Source organism: Pelobates fuscus, chromosome 2, assembly GCF_036172605.1.
Source record: "Pelobates fuscus isolate aPelFus1 chromosome 2, aPelFus1.pri, whole genome shotgun sequence".
Classification (NCBI taxonomy): Eukaryota; Metazoa; Chordata; class Amphibia; order Anura; family Pelobatidae; genus Pelobates; species Pelobates fuscus.
Genome location: NC_086318.1, coordinates 434393751 through 434416307, shown reverse-complemented (window position 1 = coordinate 434416307; position 22557 = coordinate 434393751). Strand labels below are relative to the sequence as shown.

Genomic DNA, 22557 nt, shown 5'->3' with positions numbered 1-22557 from the left:
GGTAACAGGTAGTAATAGAACCTATAAATAAAATGATAGGTAACAGGTAGTAATAGAACCTATAAATAAAATGATAGATAACAGGTAGTAATAGAACCTATAAATAAAATGATAGATAACAGGTAGTAATAGAACCTATAAATAAAATGATAGATAACAGGTAGTAATAGAACCTATAAATAAAATGATAGATAACAGGTAGTAATAGAACCTATAAATAAAATGATAGATAACAGGTAGTAATAGAACCTATAAATAAAATGATAGGTAACAGGTAGTAATAGAACCTATAAATAAAATGATAGATAACAGGTAGTAATAGAACCTATAAATAAAATGATAGATAACAGGTAGTAATAGAACCTATAAATAAAATGATAGGTAACAGGTAGTAATAGAACCTATAAATAAAATGATAGGTAACAGGTAGTAATAGAACCTATAAATAAAATGATAGATAACAGGTAGTAATAGAACCTATAAATAAGATTATAGGTAAAAGTGAAGGGAAACCTATAAATGAAAATATAGGTTACAGATAAACAAATATAATAAGACAGAACTAAACAGAATATAAAGGTTTCACAAATACAGGATATTCAGACGTTTAGGTTTGGATGAAGTGCAGCAGATTTTAGATAGTTATAACAGGGTCATTCAGGAATGTTTGTATTATGCAGGTTGGTAGCGTAGATAAGGTAGGTGTAAAGTAGGTTTGAAACAATGCTACAAGGTATTGAAGTCCAGTGTGAATTTAAGCAGGTAGGTAGTGTAGATCAGGTTTGTCCCCAAGCTTATTGGTAGGAATCAGATTGGAAATGACGCAGGTTGTTCCCATAAATCAGGTTGGGTACAATGTTATTGCGAATAAAGCAGGTTTTCTCTGTAGGAGACAGGAGCAGACGTTTAGTCACGTTAAAGATCAACTTCATTCATTCAATGTAAAGGCCATTTGTTCAGGTGCGGCCTCTTATAGCAGACTTAATAATCACGTTAGGCAGGTGAGAGACACTGTGGATTTAAACTAGGGGCTAGGGAGGCAGACTGGAAGACTGGAATTTGTAGAAATAAAAGAAAAAAAGGAAACATAACTTTGGTTGTCAGGATAGGATCCTGACACTGACAGCCATTAGAAGCACCTCTGGTGAAACAGTTGAGTAAAACTCTCCTATTTAAATGATTCTCCCCCCGCTGCATTTCCCCCTTTCATATGCACAAGCCCCCCGGAGCTTTCCTATGGCAAAGCATTGGATTGGCTGATATAATCAATATTGATAATCTAAGTCAAGAAGGTTGAGCTTTGGCACAGAGACTGGTGCACCACGAGATGTAATGTAAGTAAACTCCGGGTGGGTGAGTGGGCTTGGCCACCTATAGGTAGAGGAACTTTACAGCATTAGAAATGCATGTTTATATTGTGTTTCTAGTATTCCTTTAAGTATTTTAACCATTTCATTTCATATTTCTAGGTCCCAAAAGCATTTGTTAATCTTGTGGAAGTGATGGACATTTTCCCACTACGAGAGGCCACAATGAACCCCAATGTGGACTGTCCTACCATGGTAACAAAGTAAGTAGCAAATCTGAGCACTGACAGAAAGGCCCAGAGCACTGATGGGAAGATATACTGCATCCAACAATTAAAATACATGCACCCCAAGTCCCACGGTTACATTACTACAACCTCCCCACACCCCAAATGTTACACTACTACAACCTCCCCACAACTCGAATGTTACATTACTACAACCTCCCCACACCCCGAATGTTACATTACTACAACCTCCCCACACCACAAATGTTACATTACTACAACCTCCCCACACCCCAAATGTTACACTACTACAACCTCCCTACACCCCGAATGTTATATTACTACAACCTCCCCACACCCCAAATGTTACACTACTACATCCTCCCCACACCCCAAATGTTACATTATTACTCTCTTCTCACACCCCAAATGTTACTTTATTACATCTTCCTCACACCCCAAATGTTACATTATTACAACCTCCCCACACCCCAAAGGTTACATTATTACATCCTCCTCACACCCCAAATGTTACATTATTACATCCTCCTCACACCCCAAATGTTACATTATTACATCCTCCCCACACCCCAAATGTTACATTACTACAACCTCCTCACACCCCAAATGTTACATTATTACATCCTCCTCACACCCCAAATGTTACATTATTACAACCTCACCACACCCCAAATGTTACATTATTACATTCTCCTCACACCCCAAATGTTACATTACTACAACCTCCCCACACCCCAAATGTTACATTATTACAACCTCCCCACACCCCAAATGTTACATTATTACATTCTCCTCACACCCTAACTGTTACATTACTACAACCTCCCCACACCCCAAATGTTACATTATTACATCCTCCCCACACCCCAAATGTTACATTACTACAACCTCCCCACACCCCAAATGTTACATTATTACATCCTCCCCACACCCCAAATGTTACATTATTACATTCTCCTCACACCCCAAATGTTACATTACTACAACCTCCCCACACCCCAAATGTTACATTACTACAACCTCCCCACACCCCAAATGTTACATTATTACATTCTCCTCACACCCCAAATGTTACATTACTACAACCTCCCCACACCCCAAATGTTACATTATTACATCCTCCTCACACCCTAAATGTTACATTACTACAACCTCCCCACACCCCAAATGTTACATTATTACATTCTCCTCACACCCCAAATGTTACATTACTACAACCTCCCCACACCCCAAATGTTACATTATTACATCCTCCCCACACCCCAAATGTTACATTATTACATTCTGCTCACACCCTAAATGTTACATTACTACAACCTCCCCACACCCCAATTATTACATCCTCCTCACACCCCAAATGTTATAATTTTACATCCTCCCCACACCCCAAATGTTACATTATTACATCCTCCCCAAACCCCAACTGTTACACTATTACATTCTCCCACACCCCAAATGTTACATTATTACTCTCTTCTCACACCCCAAATATTACATTATTACATCTTCCTCACACTCCAAATGTTACATTACTACAACCTCCCCACACCCCAAATATTACATTATTACATTCTCCTCACACTCCAAATGTTACATTACTACAACCTCCCCACACCCCAAATGTTACATTATTACATCCTCCCCACACCCCGAATGTTACATTATTACATTCTCCTCACACTCCAAATGTTACATTATTACATCCTCCCCACACCCCAAATGTTACATTATTACATCTTCCCCACACCCCAAATGTTACATTACTACAACCTCCCCACACCCCAAATGTTACATTATTACATCTTCCCCACACCCCAAATGTTACATTATTACATCCTCCCCACACCCCAAATGCTACATTATTATATTCTCCTCACACCCCAAAGTTACAATATTACATTCTTCTCACATTCCAAATGTTACATTATTACTCTCTTCTCACACCTCAAGAGGGGCCAACCTGTGACTTAACATGCGAACCCCACAGGATAAGAGTACATAGACCACTCCCCAGTATGCAAAGAGTTGAACTTCACTTAATGTGGCTAAAAATGACCAAGTTTTCCTCAACTATACCCCAGACTATAGAGTCTTCTCCAAAAAAAGACTAATTATTTTCTCAGCTTCCTTTCTGGCAAGGGAAGAGTAAGAGTAATCTTATCTAGCACAGGAGTGACCAGGTATACTAGTAATGGACTGAGCCACCAAGATTTGCAGCTGGAGACACCTGCCAAGATCTTTCACATTCAATTAGTCATGGTTGCAATCAGGGTCACTGCTCACGTCTCCTCTACTGATAGAATTCTGGTGGAGCTGTCAACAAAACAGAGCAGGATTAACCATAACACACCCCTAGGCAGAGGCATAGGACTTAGGGGACAAACCTGGGCCCAAGAGCCATGAATTTGCTTGACTCCTACTTGTGTGAAGAATGGAAGGAGCCCAAACTGGAATCCATCATACAGGGTGATGTAAAGTGAAGAACATTATATTTCTCAGCCTGTTAATATATACTAGCTGAAAGTTCTAATATATTATGTAGCAGTATAAAAAAGCTCATTATCATTAATACACGTTACTGCCCTCTTTGCAGGATGCTCTGCCCATGTCTCCTGAACATCCCAGAGAACTCAGATGAGATGGCGACCATCAAAAGTATCAACCAGGCTTATCAGGTAATAGATTGGAGTATTTACAGAGTACATAGCTATATCTTCTAGGGAATAGCACAGTTACATAGTACATAGCTATATCTTATAGGGAATATCACAGTTACATAGTACATAGCTATATCTTATAGGGAATATCACAGTTACATAGTACATAGCTATATCATATATGGAATATCACAGTTACATAGTACATAGCTATATTTTATAGGGAATATCACAGTTACATAGTACATAGCTATATCATATATGGAATATCACAGTTACATAGTACATAGCTATATCTTATAGGGAATATGGGAATATCACAGTTACATAGTACATGGCTATATCTTATAGGGAATATCACAGTTACATAGTACATAGCTATATCATATATGGAATATCACAGTTACATAGTACATAGCTATATCTTCTATGGAATATCATAAGTACATGGTACATAGCTATATCTTCTATGGAATATCATAATTACATAGTACATAGCTATATCTTCTATGGAATATCATAATTACATGGTACATAGCTATATCTTCTATGGAATATCATAATTACATAGTACATAGCTATATCTTATAGGGAATATCACAGTTACATAGTTCATAGCTATATCTTATAGGGAATATCACAGTTACATAGTACATAGCTATATCATATATGGAATGTCACAGTTACATAGTACAAAGCTATATCTTATAGGGAATATCACAGTTACATAGTACATAGCTATATCATATATGGAATACCACAGTTACATAGTACATATCTATATCTTATAGGGAATATCACAGTTACATAGTACATAGCTATATCTTATAGGGAATATCACAGTTACATAGTACATAGCTATATCATATATGGAATACCACAGTTACATAGTACATATCTATATCTTGTAGGGAATATCACAGTTACATAGTACATAGCTATATCTTATAGGGAATATCACAGTTACATAGTACATAGCTATATCATATATGGAATATCACAGTTACATAGTACATAGCTATATCTTATAGGGAACATGGGAATATCACAGTTACATAGTACATGGCTATATCTTATAGGGAATATCACAGTTACATAGTACATAGCTATATCTTATAGGGAATATCACAGTTACATAGTACATAGCTATATCATATATGGGATATCACAGTTACATAATACATAGCTATATCTTATAGGGAATATCACAGTTACATAGTACATAACTATATCTTATAGGGAATATCACAGTTACATAGTACATAGCTATATCATATATGGAATATCACAGTTACATAGTACATAGCTATATCTTATAGGGAATATCACAGTTACATAGTACATAGCTATATCATATATGGGATATCACAGTTACATAGTACATAGCTATATCTTATAGGGAATATTACAGTTACATAGTACATAGCTATATCTTATAGGGAATATCATAGTTACATAGTACATAGCTATATCATATATGGAATATCACAGTTACATAGTACATAGCTATATCTTATAGGGAATATCACAGTTACATAGTACATAGCTATATCATATATGGAATATCACAGTTACATAGTACATAGCTATATCATATATGGAATATCACAGTTACATAGTACGTAGCTATATCTTATAGGGAATATCACAGTTACATAGTACATAGCTATATCTTATAGGGAATATCACAGTTACATAGTACATAGCTATATCTTATAGGGAATATCACAGTTACATAGTACATAGCTATATCTTATAGGGAATATCACAGTTACATAGTACATAGCTATATCATATATGGGATATCACAGTTACATAGTACATAGCTATATCTTATAGGGAATATCACAGTTACATAGTACATAGCTATATCTTATAGGGAATATCACAGTTACATAGTACATAGCTATATCTTATAGGGAATATCACAGTTACATAGTACATAGCTATATCATATATGGAATATCACAGTTACATAGTACATAGCTATATCTTATAGGGAATATCACAGTTACAGAGTACATAGCTATATCATATATGGAACATCCCAATTAAATAGTACATAGCTATATCTTCTATGGAATATCATAATTACATAGTACATAGCTATATAATATACGGAATATTACAATTACATATCCCATAGTTAAAGCGGCAACCTGATTGGACAATATGTGATCCTCCCACTGGTATTTTATGTAATCTGTATCTTTGCTCGTCATTACAGTACAGCACCAAGCAGTTAGTTGACTCCGGAAGATACGACACCAGAGATGATTTTACTGTGGTCCTGCAGCCTTTCTTCAGTAATCCCAAAATTCCACATCTCCAGGTATGTCCTATTCAATAAATGTATAATATATAAACCAGACTGCCCTCTGTTACCGGATAATGCAGTAACTGCTAATATAAAGAATCCCTACACACAGTACGGACATATTGAGATCTGTGTGAGGTCTGGGATGACTGGATTATGTGTAAATGTTCATCATATTCTGCTCCCATTTCATTAACTCTGATTTGGAAGGTCAAAGTCATGGACACAGTTCCTCTGTTTTACACCATTTTCTGTTTTCTAGAATGGCCTTCCAGATATCTCCTATCTTGCTCCGGACTGTTTCCATCTCAGCCAGAAATCCCACGGACAGCTGGCAAAAATGCTCTGGAAAAACATGGTGAGTACGTTAGGGATAACGCAATGTGTGGGTTTATTATTAGAGTTAAATAATGGAGTGTAATAATCCTGGGCATGGGTGATATGGTTTATGTATTTTAGGACACAATAGTTACGCTGTATATAATTGGGGATATTTCGATTTCTTAGCAGAAGGAAAGGGAAGGAATGGGGTTCTACTGACAAATATGGATTTTATCAAAGCATTCATGTAGATTGAGCCTGCCTGTGATTTACAGAACCATGTGACTCAAAATTAAAAACAAACAAACAAACAAAACAAAACATGTAAAAGGACATGTGGATGGAGGTTCATTGGGAATTTGAGATGATAGCATAGAATTGGCAAGGATGAGATTTATAGATCTCTTAAATGATAAATGTAGCTGTTTGAGAAGATCATAATAGTTGTTTCATAAATAATATTTTGACATGCAAACTGTTCTATTGTGGCAGTTGGTATGATTGTGAGAAGGTTTGAATTTGGTGTGGGATTATGCTGATGGCATCTCTGCTCTTTAGAAAAATTGTCATTTTCTAGCCGATAATTCAGCATGCATTTGCCGTTTTTTCACAGCTAGAACCAGTTGGCCAGAAAACAGATACTGTGGACTTCACGGAAGTTGTTCCTTTGATTTGCCCAACAACGGTAAGTCTGAACATGTTAATTCTATAAATGCTATTCCTTTCTTACTGTAGCAGAATGGACATCTGAAAGCTACTTTTTATCCCATATATTGGCTGTCCGTATCTTCCCCCTGTTATTTTGTGTGTTTTGCCCCGGTTATTTAGTGTGGTTCTTCTTTGGCCGTTCGGGAGACTTCATACGAACGGAATCCATTTGTCTCCAGAACAAGGACTACCCCTGTACCTCATTAGAACATTGACACCAACCACTTAAGTGGGAAACCACAAGGGAAACAATTAATGAGTGCTTCTCCTGAGTGGCCGCCATTTCGTATAACCGAACACGTGGCTGGGAGAATGGCTGCCAGCTTGTCTCCCGAACGAGGGCAGCGGTACTTGGTCGTCGAGTGCCTGGAACTATTTTCGGCTTGGCACTCGCGCAAACACCGGTAAACTGTCGACCACATGTTCCTGTTCCCGACCACCTACACGAACAGCGTTCAGGAGATATAAAGTACCGAACAGGGGGAGCATTTGTATCGTGAAAGCAAGAGATTCCCTTGTATGGTTTACGCACAGGAACCTCCCGAACAGAGACCGGTCAGGGCACCTATTCTCCTGGAACTATTTTCGGCTACCAGCTCGTCTCTGGCTGGTCAAATCTTCCACATGATGCCATTTCCGTTCTACTAAACCGATCTGAGTGATTCTTGGATATGTTGGTCACTTAGATTAGGGCTATCAGGGAATGTACTTTTTGTGTGGTTCCTATGTATGATTGGGGGACTTTTGGGGTACGTGATATTTTGGGGAGTTTTTGTACATGAGACATAATTAAATTGCAGGAGTCTACTCAGGCAATTATCTCTCAAGCACAAGGGATCCAGTTATTGAAACTCTTGCATTTTCTGCCTGTGGGACCCCTTGCATGGGAGATGGCATAAAAGCCATGTATGTGTGAAAAAAGTCATTTATACCCCCAGAGCTGAGTGTCATCCAGTTGCTGGGGATGAGGTGGGAGATTACTTGGATTATTTTTCTGTGCCCGACTGCTCCATTGGATTATTTTACTTGTTCCTGACTGTACTTTGGTGTAACCAGCGGAGGAGAGTTCTTGCTAGGACTAGGGCTCTGCTACACTTACATTAAAAACATTTCTCAAGTCTAGACCAATGTTTTAAATCGCAGCCAATGGGAGCCCTAAGATTGACTGCACACAGTTCTGTCATAAAGCCAGATTAGATGGAGTTTGGGATGTGGAGTCTTATTTCCAGAGGTGACTTACAATAGAGACACCACCTACAACCATGGGCAGAGCACATGCAGTTATTTAGAAGATGAATGCCACCTACCCTACCATTATTGACTGATTTGAAAAACAATCTGGACATTTGAGCAGGTTCTCTCATGATACATTCTGCAGGTCCGGTAATTTCGGAATACAGCAAAAATAGGAGATTTATGTCGGCACTTCAGTTATAGCAAATAATTTCCAGTGTTATTCAATAATCTGTGTAATTAGATGAACTCCAATTAACAAGCTGCATGATTTGACTTTCTTATATTCTTTTCATTTAGGAACAACCTTTTCTGAGAACCTATAAGAATAGTGGCTACGTCTACCCGAGCCCACGTCCCACAGAGCCACCCATCCAGGTATTTCAACATTACTCAATGTGTCGGACATAGCCCTCTAGTAAAAAACATTAAATGGCAAATTATGCCAAATAACACTCAATGGAAAGCAGAACATTATATTAGAGTCCAACTGGAATTTTGGGGAAATGTTACTTTTACTAAGATAGGTGCTGTTTTTTTACTTTAACTAAATGCAGATTTCTGGGGTTATTCACCAAATACCGGATTATGTCTGGAAGGGTAAAATCCAATGAAAATTACTGAATTCCAACAGGTGGGCTAGGGTTAATTATGTGGTAACTTGTCTGTATTTAGTAGCCAGTCACCCCAATAAAAAAGTAAAAATTATTTTAAAAAATAATAAACAATTACAAACCCTATGGAGTCAATAAGACCCCCATATTACTGCACGGGAGCTTTTAAATCTCCATATATCTTCTTAATGTTTAAACATAATGACTTGACAGCCATTGCTGTCCAGTGGTTATAAATACCCCATGCCACGAAATGTAAAATGAAGGGGGGGGGGGACTATGTACCCACCAGCGGACAATGGGTGGGGGGATTAAAATAAGAAAGTGGGGGATGGACAGAACACCAGCTAGTGGGGGGCTTTTTAAGAATTTGATAAAAGAAAGGGGCATGCCTCCATTTGGGGAGGGTGGGTTAAGGGTTAAATTCACATGTTGTGGTCTAAACAGATGGACCACAGAGTAAAATTTATATATAATATTTATTTTTCCAACAAAAAGGTCATTTAGCTAGTTATTGGATTGTGCAAAATGTGACAAGGGGCAGTTCCATAGTAATGATGGTATTCTCAGAGATTTCATGTTTGTGCATAACTTTAGGGAGGATTTAATGGGCAGAGATATGACAGAATGGTAACGAGCACCATATAATCACTGGGAGTCAGATTTTACATGTCCATCCAGGCACCGAGCCCAGCAAAAGTATCTGTACAAAGTATCACTATGACATAATGATTTCTGACTTGGAAAATGATGCAGTGTGTGTGAATTTGTCCTTTTTCTTTTTGCTGTAGAATTGGGGAAGTGACATGAAATGCCAAGTAACCGGATCATCTTCCCAAATCCCAACGTCAGGTAAGTGGCGCTCTGTGTTACCCCTGCAGATTGATCTATTAAGCAGCAATTTCTCGTAGCTCTAGAGCCAACTTGAACAGATGTTGAAAAGTAACGTTCTTACCTTTCTCCAGTCCGGAAAAGATACCAAAGGTTTGCCGAGTATTTTCAATGTTAACTTTAACAAAATATACCTGTACATACAGACATCACAGAGAAAGAAATTTGAAAAAAATAAGGCCGGTGTTAAACTCAGATTTTATAGCATAACGTTACATTGTCTTTCATAGTTATCCTGGTAGATTCTAGAGATAAACACTACATACACAACCTAACTACCAATTATTTTAACAAATTTCCAAACAAACATTAACATTCTCATATATTTTCTCAAGGACCCTTATACAGGATGCGTTTATTGGTTATTCTAGGGCAGGCATAGGCAACCTTTGGCACTCCAGATGTTTTGGACTACACCTTCCATGATGCTTTGCCAGCATTATGGGTGTTAGAGCATTATGGGGGATGTAGTCCACAACATCTGGAGTGCCGAAGGTTGCCTATCCCTGTTCTAGGGAGTCACAGTTTTTCCTGGGTTTACAACTTATTTGACAACATGTGGCCTCACATCTCCCCAACCCCACTCCTATACATGTACTTTTTTCTACTTCAAATATATAAGAAAAGGTTGTTTTGAGGACATGTTTGTGTGTGTGTGTGATAACTTCATGACCAAATCTTCTCCAAAGCATCAGATTGGTTTCACTGTTCAGAACTGACTTCCATACACAATGACATCTCCAGTTCTGCCGAGCCAGAAATTATTTCTCCGTTTCTATTTCTTCCTTAATATTGCAAGTAAAGTGATCGCCCTTAAGCTCGGCCCCTCTTTCTCCACCTTGGTGCCCTTGCCTTCAGTGAGGAAGCCTCGGATTGGGCGCTGGTGACTGAGAACAATTCAGATTTTCAATTCACTAAAAATCTGAGTTTAGTGAACAAAAAAATCCCTGTTTTCAGAATTGTATATAGATGTTTACGTGCTAATCGGCTATCTTATCCCACAGTTCACAAACTTCGCCCAGGGGATATCAAGGTGATAGGAGCTCTGGGAGATTCGTTAACAGTAAGTCCGCACAGATTGGTATTTCATAATTGCAAAATAAATGTTTTTACAATTTTTAAATGGCTTCACAATTGGATGTTGTGACTATTGCCCCTTTAATTTATTCCGGTTAAAAAACCCTATTTGTACTTATTATGACTTTGGACAATGATTATTGGAACTTTCGAACTCAGATGTTAAATGTTTTTGAGACGTATCTGTAGATATTAATGTAATAATTTGAATGCAGACATATTGCCAGTAATTGAATCATTGCAAGCAAGCAGTGTGACACTTCTTTAGATCTGTAATAATCTCGCCTCTCACAGCGTCTGAGTGTTGGAATCTCACAGAGCTAATTGGCAGCTTATCACCATGAACATATTGTGTGATTTGAACGATTGCCATTTCAGTGAACAGAACTGGAGAATTAGTCAGAGAGGATTATAAACTTGTGTATTTTATATTGTGGCTTTCATGTTTTAATAAATATATTTGTTAGGCTGCGTTTGGTGCAAAGGCTACAGGACTACTTAACCTGGCCACCGAGTGGAGAGGAGTTTCCTGGAGGTGAGAATATATTGAAACGTAATATAATAAAGCGATTTAAGGCAATGTGCAATGTCATATTAATAACGATAGATTTGGTTCTACTATACTACGAAAACGCCGATAGGGTTAGTTACTAAACTGGGAATTCAGAGTGAATGCAAAGTGCATTTCAAATCTGAGACCAAAGTATCTGAAATGGAGCGCTAGCTTGCTGTGTTTCAGTAGGTGGGAATTTGTCCAGTATAGCTATTGGAAATTTGAAATGCAATTCTTACGTTAGTGAATCCCTTTGAGATTTATTCATTAAAAGGGAAGTGCCATTTTCCTGAGTTGAAATGTTATGATTACTTATCCCATGTATTAGATGTATTTGGCAGGTGTGAAAGATAAAATGAAATGTAGCAATCCAAACCTCTGGGCGCCTCCATCTTAGCTCCCTGTCAGCCATTGTTAGAAACTCTAATTTTTATGTAATTAAAAAATGTTTAGGAGACAAGGGGGGGTTAAAACCCCCCGATGAGCACACATAGCCTAATAAACACCCCAGAGTTACACGCTAGGTTGCCCTTAAGACACCCCCCCCCCGGGGCCCCCTCCTCGACTTACAACGTAGCTATCCGTTTCAAGACTCAAACGGGGACACCTAACCTAGCGAGCCTTTATACCCAGAACCCGCACATAGACACGACTCTGGACACACACTTATACAGCTCTTTAATGGAATCTTTCTGTACCTGTCCCCTCCTAAACAAAACAACGTATAATAATGCAGGAATGCAGCATAGATAGCCGAAGGGGGTCAGTCTAACACAAGAGCACCTATTCCCTTGTGAGCACCGCTAAGTTACCTGCCTCCAGCCTTGGAGAACTCTTTTTTGCATGTTGTTTATGTTATTGACCAGGCATATAAAATCAAAAATCCTCATTCTGCATGCCGACCGCTTGTGAAATCTATAAGATATGATCTGTTAAGCACTTTTGTTCTGTTAACCAATGTCAATCGTATTTACTTAAGGCACTTGTGCAGAATGAGAAAAAATAAAGAATTAAAAAATAAAAAAATAAAAAGTAAAAAAAAAAAAAAAATGTTTAGGAGTGAAACACCAAATCCCCCCAATCCCCGCTACCAGCGGCCTATGTTGGCAATTCTCGCAGAGTCTAGACCAGGCATAGGCAACCTTCCTCACTGCAGATGTTTTGGACTACACCTCCCATGATGCTTTGCCAGCATTATGGGTGTAAGAGCATTATGGGGGGTGTAGTCCACAACATCTGGAGTGCCAAAGGTTGCCTACCCCTGGTCTAGACTATGTGAAAATATCATAAATCTCCTCTCAGCAAAGCAAACTCAAGCGATATTGTATACATAGATTGCCGGGGTAGAGAGATTTCACTCCCATCACACACAGAATGCCAACAATGCATTGATGGTTCCTGGTCCCAGCACAGCCTGTCAGTGTGAGTACTGAGCAGATTAAAGGAATACTCCAAACACCATAACTATCACAGCTCTCTTAGCTGCTCCTTAGTGTCGTACAGGCTCTGTTCCTCTCCCACCAGCTACTAGAATGCAGCCACTAAATTTGGAGCCTTATGGAATCATGTCTAGATTTCCAGGGAGTTTCCTGCAACCTTATTAAATGCTTTAACAAAAATTCACTAAACCGCTTTCTCTGCTCCACCATCAATGGTTACATTTTGTTTGACATGATCTCTCCTTCATAAAAGCAAGCAACTCCCGGTAAAAGTCATTCTTCACATTTTAGGATTGAGCCATGTGTGCCTGCACTCTTACTGAATTCCTAATGTTGGTATATGTTTGTAATATGGTTTTACCACCCTGCCAACCTTCGATGAATTCAATTAATAAATGCAAGTTGTTATTCTTTACAGTATTGGTGGAGATGGCACCCTGGAAACCTACACCACATTGCCAAGTATGTGCAAATATTTTATTTATTACATACACCCAGATTATATTAGATAACTTGTGTCAGGCATCGGTGATCTGATGTGATATAAACAGTGGATCAAGCACTAGATCAGTTAGTCATTAAAAGGCCAATAAAGTACTTTCGATGCACGTTTTTCAGTGATTGTATTTTGGGCAGCGTTATATCGAGCGGGAACTTAATTTAAAAAACAGGCTGAAAAAGTCAGTAATATTACATCAATCCCTTTGTTAGTGCAGTTACTATTGTTACATAGCAGGAGCATCACCGATCTGCAGACCCGGAATGTTAATTATAGACAAACTCGAGAGCTCTGATTGTGGTATGACAAACACAGTATGGTAAGGGATCACAATTATATCGACCAAATCTCTTAACATCAACGAGACACATCGTATTTATTGAATTCCATTATTAGCACAATATTAACACATATATGTGTACTGCAATACTCGCTTTATGGAATATACCACCTTCCTGACAAAATGCAGGACTAGACTTGAAATATCTGTAACATTTGGTATTGGTTTTAGAAATGATTTGCTACAATTAATGTATCATTAAGTTATCTTATTTCGTTTTCAGATAATTAATATTTTACTGTTGGAACTGATAGGAATTAGATGATGAGCGTTTTTTTTTCTTCCATTTTTTCTATAGATATTTTTAAGAAATTTAACCCTAATATTAAGGGGTTCTCTACCGGCACCGGCAGAGCTAACCAGATGTTTAATGTGGCCGTTAGTGGAGCCAAGGCAGAGTAAGTAAATAAATATTTGTTAGTGGCGGGATCTTACAATCCACTCACTCTGATGTCATCAATCTTCTTCTCGTGGATGGATCACATTTACCAAATCCAATGTTTCCAATTGTGAACCACTGAGGACGAATGGTCCAAGCCCCCAGTCAAATGATTGCCATTTGCAACTGCTTGGTATTAGATCCAGGAACTGTAATTCCAGCCTCTCTGATTGGCAGAAATAGAAGGCAGGACTCTAGAGCTCTGTAGAGAGACTGCATTAAAAGCTGAGAGTGCAGTGACAGTACCACGTTAAATAAGATGCAGTGGTTATGGTTCCTAGACAGTTCCTGTAATGGCTGAACTAGGTATTAAACAATGTATACACATTGTTAAAACCATAAGAGAAAACGCAGGGTGTCTAATGGAAAATGGTCAGAGTAACGTCCACCTAGAAAAAGAATATAATTATAGTAAAACAAAAATCAATAGAAAGCAATGAAACTGTCTGTTAAACAAAGGAGAGATATAAGGAGCCGGACGTGAGAGGTGGACGTGGTTCGGAAAAAGAGAAGCAGGTTTAAGTAGACTTGATGAGTGGAGAATAAAAAGCATTGGGGCTGGTAAAGAAAAACTGAGAAACGGCATCTCTCTCTGGATAATCCACAACAAACAAAGGAAAAAACAAACCCCAACTATGTACACAGTAACCACAGTCTGCCTTCACAAACCTTAACGTGTAGCGCACAACTTTAACACGAACACTAAAGGGCACACATACACCCAATGTTAGGGTTGCCCTCTGGCCAGTAATTTACCGGCACAGGCAGTATTTGAGGCTGTCTGGCCGGTGTCAGTATTCCAAAAATACCAGCAATGCAAGTGCACTACAAAAATGTTCTGGAAGCCACTGAGTATGGCCCACAGAGTCTGCAAATATGTCTCATGGCTCTTCGCCCGAGCACTCACTGTACTTGGAGGAAGTGATTAAACTTTGCTTCCTCCCATCTCCAAGACAGCAGCTCCGTGCATATGTGTAACAGCATGCATATATATATAACTGTGTGTGTGTGTGTGTGACTGTGTTAATGTGTAACAGTGTGTGTGCGTATATATGTATAACTGTGTGTGTGTACATATGTAACATTGTGTGTGTGTGTGTACATGTGCAACATTGTGTGTACATGTGTAACACTGTGTGTGTGTGTACATGTGCAACATTGTGTGTACATGTGTAACACTGTGTGTGTGTACATGTGCAACATTGTGTGTACATGTGTAACACTGTGTGTGTGTACATGTGTAACAGTGTGTGTTATATTTGTGTAATAGTGTGTGTGTGTGTGTGTGTGTGTATATTGGCAACTATGCGTCAAGTGTGCAATTTGGTGGGGGCTGGGTCATTTTGGGACACGGGACGGCTCTTAGATCTGGGGCCCTGTCACTCTTTAATAGCACACCTGATCAGGGGCCCTGTCACAGCTCTAGTACCCTCCCCACCTGCAGCTTGGTGTTATAAAATGAATTCAGATCACTTCCTTTTACCTTGCTGAGAACCGTGTAGAGAGGAAGGACAGGCACACACACACACACACACACACACACACACGAGGAGAGGGCCGCTAAAAACTAGGGCTACAACTATGTTAATTGTTACTTACATGTGTGTATCCGTGTGTATGTGTACCTGTTTCTGTATGTAACTGAGTGTGTGTACATATCTGAATGAAAAAAGTGGCCCGTGAGATTATCAAATATAGAGGGAACAGAGAGGGGGTAACACTAAGTAATAGGAAGAAAGAAGAAAGAAAGAAATCTGTCCCTAGAAATAAATATCTAGAAGATACTTTAATAACACATATCAAAAGACGTTCCTAAAATAAACTACCTCTAACACTCTAATATAGTATGGACTGACTGTCTGACTTAGACAGACCGAATAACCAACATACGATGCTTAGGGCGTATACATAGGGGATAGGGGAGAGAGGGAGGACATAGAACACAAAATAATAAATTGCAAAGTGAAGATCTCAATTGCAAAAATCTCGTGGATAATCCGGAGTAGATAGGATGGTGACAATCTCCAGAATCCAACTATATAACAAAGCTAATCAATACAGTATAAAGCACAGGAGAAAGAAGAAAAGTGGATCCATATATCTAGATCCACAGACTGTAAAACTCAATAGTGTGAGGTCTAGTATCCTCAGACTGAGTGCCTTGAAAGTAGCAAAAATGATTGCAATAGAATGAGTGAAGAAAACTTTCTAATGTCAAACTGCTAGAATTTGCTACACATGTATATAAAGGTCTGTTCGTTTGATCTTGAAGGACAATGTATCATAATATCAATTACTGGAAGAGTGGATACATCACAGTATTCACATGCCAAAGAAAATAAGCAGCATATAGCGTAACAACTAATTCTATGCAGGCACGCCAGCTCAATTGATCCGTTCGAGAGAAGTAAACTAAGTACCTAGTTGGTGCCGTGCTGAACTGTCTGAGCTAGTGCACAGATCATATCCTCAAGTGCACTAGTGGCACTGAGTAGAAAGATGACAAAATAATAAAATTAGTAATTATCAAAGCAGGGATAAAGATACATAGAATAGGAATAGTACCTTCATGGACACTAATTATAGTAAATAAAGAATGCAAGTAGAGCAAAAATACAGCAGACAAATCGATAGCGAAAATTACATGTACTGTAGATTAGCCGAGTGAATGAATACCCTGGTCGGTATATTGCTTCCCACTATACCCTGGTCGGTATATTACTCCCCAGTAATTCTAAATGGCTATCGGTCAGCCAGAGTTATTTTATGTGGTCAGTATGCTACTTCCCAATGTATCAGAGTCGGTGTACTCCCCGCCAATGCTTATAAATGGCTAACAGTCAGCCAAAGTAAGCATTGATGTGCAGGTACCGAAAATAGTTTGTAAAATCTTTTGGGAATAGAGTTTCAGCCCGGGGTTCTGGGGGATGCAGGGATGGAAATGACGATGTCAGGATAATGTCGGTGCAATGTTAAACCCAACGCACGTTTCGCCTGGTTTAGAGGCTCGTCAGAGCTCGTTAGTGACCATACAAATTACCCTCTTGAGATCTGGTGACCCTCATCTTAGCAGAACTAGGGCATATCTGATATTAGTCGTAGTGTACCACTTACACTAACCCTAACCTAAAAATATTATGCGATATAAGAGATACATAATATCCATCCTCTCTCTATACAAAATATTTATACATTAACAAATATACAGTATATTGAATCTTTATGTGTGTGTATCTGTACTTTCATGCCATAACTCCATGTATTAATATCAATTTAATTACAAAGAATTCTCTTTCTGTAGAAACATGACCTCCCAGGCCCGGAGACTAGTGGACAGTATGAAAGAAAGTTCTGTAAGTTTTCACACCATCGCCCCGAGCTATCTCGATTCTGGAATAATATAACAAATGTCTACAGATAGCAGAACATGATCTGTCTTTAAATAATATATTAACGGCTGCTCCTAATACCTTCTTTATTATAGCAAAACCTCTGTTAGAATATGAATAGCTACCGTGTGCGTTATTACTTATATAGCGCCTACATATTATGCAGCGTACTACAATTCTAGAACAAGGAGTGCTATTGGGCAGGGCCCTCTTCAGATACTGTTCCCGTATATCATGTCTGTTTTGTTACATGGAAATGTGTGTCTTGCTTTAACTATTGTAAATCCCTGCAGAATCTGTTAACACTGAATTAATGATTGTAATTGTGCATCTGACAACAAGTAATTGACATAAAAAATATTGACCTAGACAAGAAGTGACGAGGGCCATGCTCAACCAAGCTCATAGATATATATACACTACTACAATATATTGTCTTATTAGGTAATAACAACTGATATATTACCAAACACTTGGTATAGAACACATGAAAGCAAGTTTTCCCTATTGATGCACTATATATAGATAGATAGATAGATAGATAGATAGATAGAGAGATAGATAGATAGATAGATAGATAGATAGAGAGATAGAGAGATGGATAGGCTGTGTATAAATCATTTAACAGATTATATTCGATGTAAACCTAGCATAGTACGTAAAACTGATTTATTACATAAACACCTGGTAAAAGAAAAATAATACCTGATCTATTGTAATAGTAATTTCTCTATCTTCCAGGAGATCCGTTTTTCTGAAGACTGGAAAGTGATTACAATCTTTATCGGAGGCAACGACCTGTGTCAGTATTGTCATAACAGGGTGAGTAATAATATATGTATTATAACCTATGTATAATGATATAACTATAATAATCTATGTATAATAATCTATCTATAATTATATAACTAATATATAATTAATTTTATTATTGAACAACAACCATGTTCTCAATGAACCCAAAACACTCATTAGTATCAAAGCTGAATATTTTTGGAAGTAGTTTTTAGTTTGTTTTTATTTATAGCTATTTTAGGGGGATATCTGTGTGTGCAGGTGACTATTACTGTGCATAATTATTAGGCAACTTAACAAAAAACAAATATATACCCATTTCAATTATTTATTTTTACCAGTGAAACCAATATAACATCTCAACATTCACAAATATACATTTCTGACATTCAAAAACATAACAAAAACAAATCAGTGACCAATATAGCCACCTTTCTTTGCAAGGACACTCAAAAGCCTGCCATCCATGGATTCTGTCAGTGTTTTGATCTGTTCACCATCAACATTGCGTGCAGAAGCAACCACAGCCTCCCAGACACTGTTCAGAGAGGTGTACTGTTTTCCCTCCTTGTAAATCTCACATTTGATGATGGACCACAGGTTCTCAATGGGGTTCAGATCAGGTGAACAAGGAGGCCATGTCATTAGATTTTCTTCTTTTATACCCTTTCTTGCCAACCACGCTGTGGAGTACTTGGACGCGTGTGATGGAGCATTGTCCTGCATGAAAATCATGTTTTTCTTGAAGGATGCAGACTTCTTCCTGTACCACTGCTTGAAGAAGGTGTCTTCCAGAAACTGGCAGTAGGACTGGGAGTTGAGCTTGACTCCATCCTCAACCCAAAAAGGCCCCACAAGCTCATCTTTGATGATACCAGCCCAAACCAGTACTCCACCTCCACCTTGCTGGCGTCTGAGTCGGACTGGAGCTCTCTGCCCTTTACCAATCCAGCCACGGCCCATCCATCTGGCCCATCAAGACTCACTCTCATTTCATCAGTCCATAAAACCTTAGAAAAATCAGTCTTGAGATATTTCTTGGCCCATTCTTGACGTTTCAGCTTGTGTGTCTTGTTCAGTGGTGGTCGTCTTTCAGCCTTTCTTACCTTGGCCATGTCTCTGAGTATTGCACACCTTGTGCTTTTGGGCACTCCAGTGATGTTGCAGCTCTGAAATATGGCCAAACTGGTGGCAAGTGGCATCTTGGCAGCTGCACGCTTGACTTTTCTCAGTTCATGGGCAGTTATTTTGCGCCTTGGTTTCTCCACACGCTTCTTGCGACCCTGTTGACTATTTTGAATGAAACGCTTGATTGTTCGATGATCACGCTTCAGAAGCTTTGCCATTTTAAGAGTGCTGCATCCCTCTGCAAGATATCTCACGATTTTTTGCCTTTCTGAGCCTGTCAAGTCCTTCTTTTGACCCATTTTGCCAAAGGAAAGGAAGTTGCCTAATAATTATGCACACCTGATATAGGGTGTTGATGTCATTAGACCACACCCCTTCTCATTACAGAGATGCACATCACCTAATATGCTTAATTGGTAGTAGGCTTTCGAGCCTATACAGCTTGGAGTAAGACAACATGCATAAAGAGGATGATGTGGTCAAAATACTCATTTGCCTAATAATTATGCACTCCCTGTATAATATGTATTATAATATATGTATTGGATAAGCAGTATTTCCTGTATCTTCTATGAAATGCATGTTCTAATCTAGAATCTGCTCAGCATAGACTAGGAACGGGGTAGTTTACATCACCTGTTTCACTCCATTGTTTCGGGCAGTCCCACCTCCTATCAAGGAATGATGAACTGTTGGACTTCGCCAATAGTGCAGCCGGCCCCAAACATCTGCCCACACACCTTCTCCATTTCAGTCGGTTTGGCGTCCATTTGAGGTTTGGTTGGAGGTGTTATAATAATAATGCGAATGTCAGGGTGAATTCAGTTTTGATAGATTTTATACTGAAATAAGCCGCTATCCTTCTCTCTCCCAGAATCGCTATTCACTACAAAACCACGTGAAGCACATTGAAGACACCCTGGAGATTTTCTACAAAGAGGTATGGTACCAGAATGCAGGAACTGGGAGTTCAGGCCCTGACATTCACATCATTAGAAACTAATTTAATTAGAGTTTGTAAGTGGTTCTGCACAATATGTTTAATGTCAAAGTAATAGTAAGAAAAATAATCATTTTTTTTTTTTAAATAAAGGTCTGTTTCCCCCAAGGGGAGCCATTGTGGTTTTTTTTTGTGTCTACTAATTAGCACCTGCACGGTATGAACTTCTGCCACAAATTAAAAAAAAAAAAATAACTATAAATTACCATAGCAACCGCACAAAGACAAGCTCTCTATAAATCATTTCAGTGCTGCATCTGCATTTTAGAAGTTAACAAAGCAAACTTGGTGCTGATACGATGTGCTCTATCTAGATCCCTCGAGCCTTTGTGAACTTGGTCGAAATTATGGAAATTCAAGGTCTGCGTACCGTAAAAGCAGAGACTATCGGATGTGGCATTTTAAAACCGTAAGTATTAGCCATTTATATGGAATTATAGGCTAATGTTTTACCAGCCTATAATATATGAATCTATTTTTCATCTATCTGAACCTATAATACGTCTATCTGAACCTATAATACATCTATCTGAAACTATAATAAGTCTATCTGTACCTATAATACATCTATCTGAACCTATAATACGTCTATCTGAAACTATAATACGTCTATCTGTACCTATAATATGTCTATCTGTATCTATAATACGTCTATCTGAACCTATAATACATCTATCTTAACCTATAATACATCTATCTGTATCTATAATACGTCTATCTGTATCTATAATACGTCTATCTGTATCTATAATACGTCTATCTGTATCTATAATACGTCTATCTGTACCTATAATACGTCTATCTGTATCTATAATACGTCTATCTGTACCTATAATACGTCTATCTGTATCTATAATACGTCTATCTGAACCTATAATACATCTATCTGAACCTATAATACATCTATCTGAACCTATAATACATCTATCTGTATCTATAATACGTCTATCTGTATCTATAATACGTCTATCTGTATCTATAATACATGTATCTGAACCTATAATACGTCTATATGTATCTATAATACGTCTATCTGTACCTATAATACGTCTATCTGTATCTGTAATACGTCTATCTGTACCTATAAAACGTCTATCTGTATCTATAATACGCCTATCTGTATCTATAATACGTCTATCTGTATCTATAATACATCTCTCTGTATCTATAATACATCTATCTGAACCTATAATACATCTATCTGAACCTATAATACATCTCTCTGTATCTATAATACATCTATCTGTACCTATAATACGTCTATCTGAACCTATAATACATCTATCTGTATCTATAATACGTCTATCTGTATCTATAATACATCTATCTGTACCTATAATACATCTCTCTGTACCTATAATACATCTATCTGTACCTATAATACGTCTATCTGTATCTATAATACATCTCTCTGTATCTATAATACGTCTATCTGTACCTATAATACGTCTATCTGTACCTATAATACATCTCTCTGTATCTATAATACGTCTATCTGTACCTATAATACGTCTATCTGTATCTATAATACATCTATCTGTACCTATATTACATCTCTCTGTATCTATAATACGTCTATCTGTACCTATAATACGTGTATCT

The 22557-nt window shown here is 38.0% G+C and overlaps 1 protein-coding gene across 1 annotated transcript in view; it reads left to right on the top strand.

Annotated features, from left to right (window-relative positions):
* The window catches only part of PLB1 (phospholipase B1), a 157296-nt gene that overhangs the window by 117565 nt on the left and 17174 nt on the right, over nucleotides 1-22557 (top strand). The window contains exons 38-52 of the mRNA XM_063441548.1: nucleotides 1470-1570; nucleotides 4149-4230; nucleotides 6440-6544; nucleotides 6792-6887; nucleotides 7464-7535; nucleotides 9092-9169; nucleotides 10197-10257; nucleotides 11301-11359; nucleotides 11841-11908; nucleotides 13784-13827; nucleotides 14503-14602; nucleotides 17945-17996; nucleotides 18774-18854; nucleotides 20830-20895; nucleotides 21270-21364. Of these exons, the coding sequence (XP_063297618.1) occupies nucleotides 1470-1570; nucleotides 4149-4230; nucleotides 6440-6544; nucleotides 6792-6887; nucleotides 7464-7535; nucleotides 9092-9169; nucleotides 10197-10257; nucleotides 11301-11359; nucleotides 11841-11908; nucleotides 13784-13827; nucleotides 14503-14602; nucleotides 17945-17996; nucleotides 18774-18854; nucleotides 20830-20895; nucleotides 21270-21364 (1160 nt within the window). The remainder of the gene's footprint in view (nucleotides 1-1469; nucleotides 1571-4148; nucleotides 4231-6439; nucleotides 6545-6791; nucleotides 6888-7463; nucleotides 7536-9091; nucleotides 9170-10196; nucleotides 10258-11300; nucleotides 11360-11840; nucleotides 11909-13783; nucleotides 13828-14502; nucleotides 14603-17944; nucleotides 17997-18773; nucleotides 18855-20829; nucleotides 20896-21269; nucleotides 21365-22557) is intronic.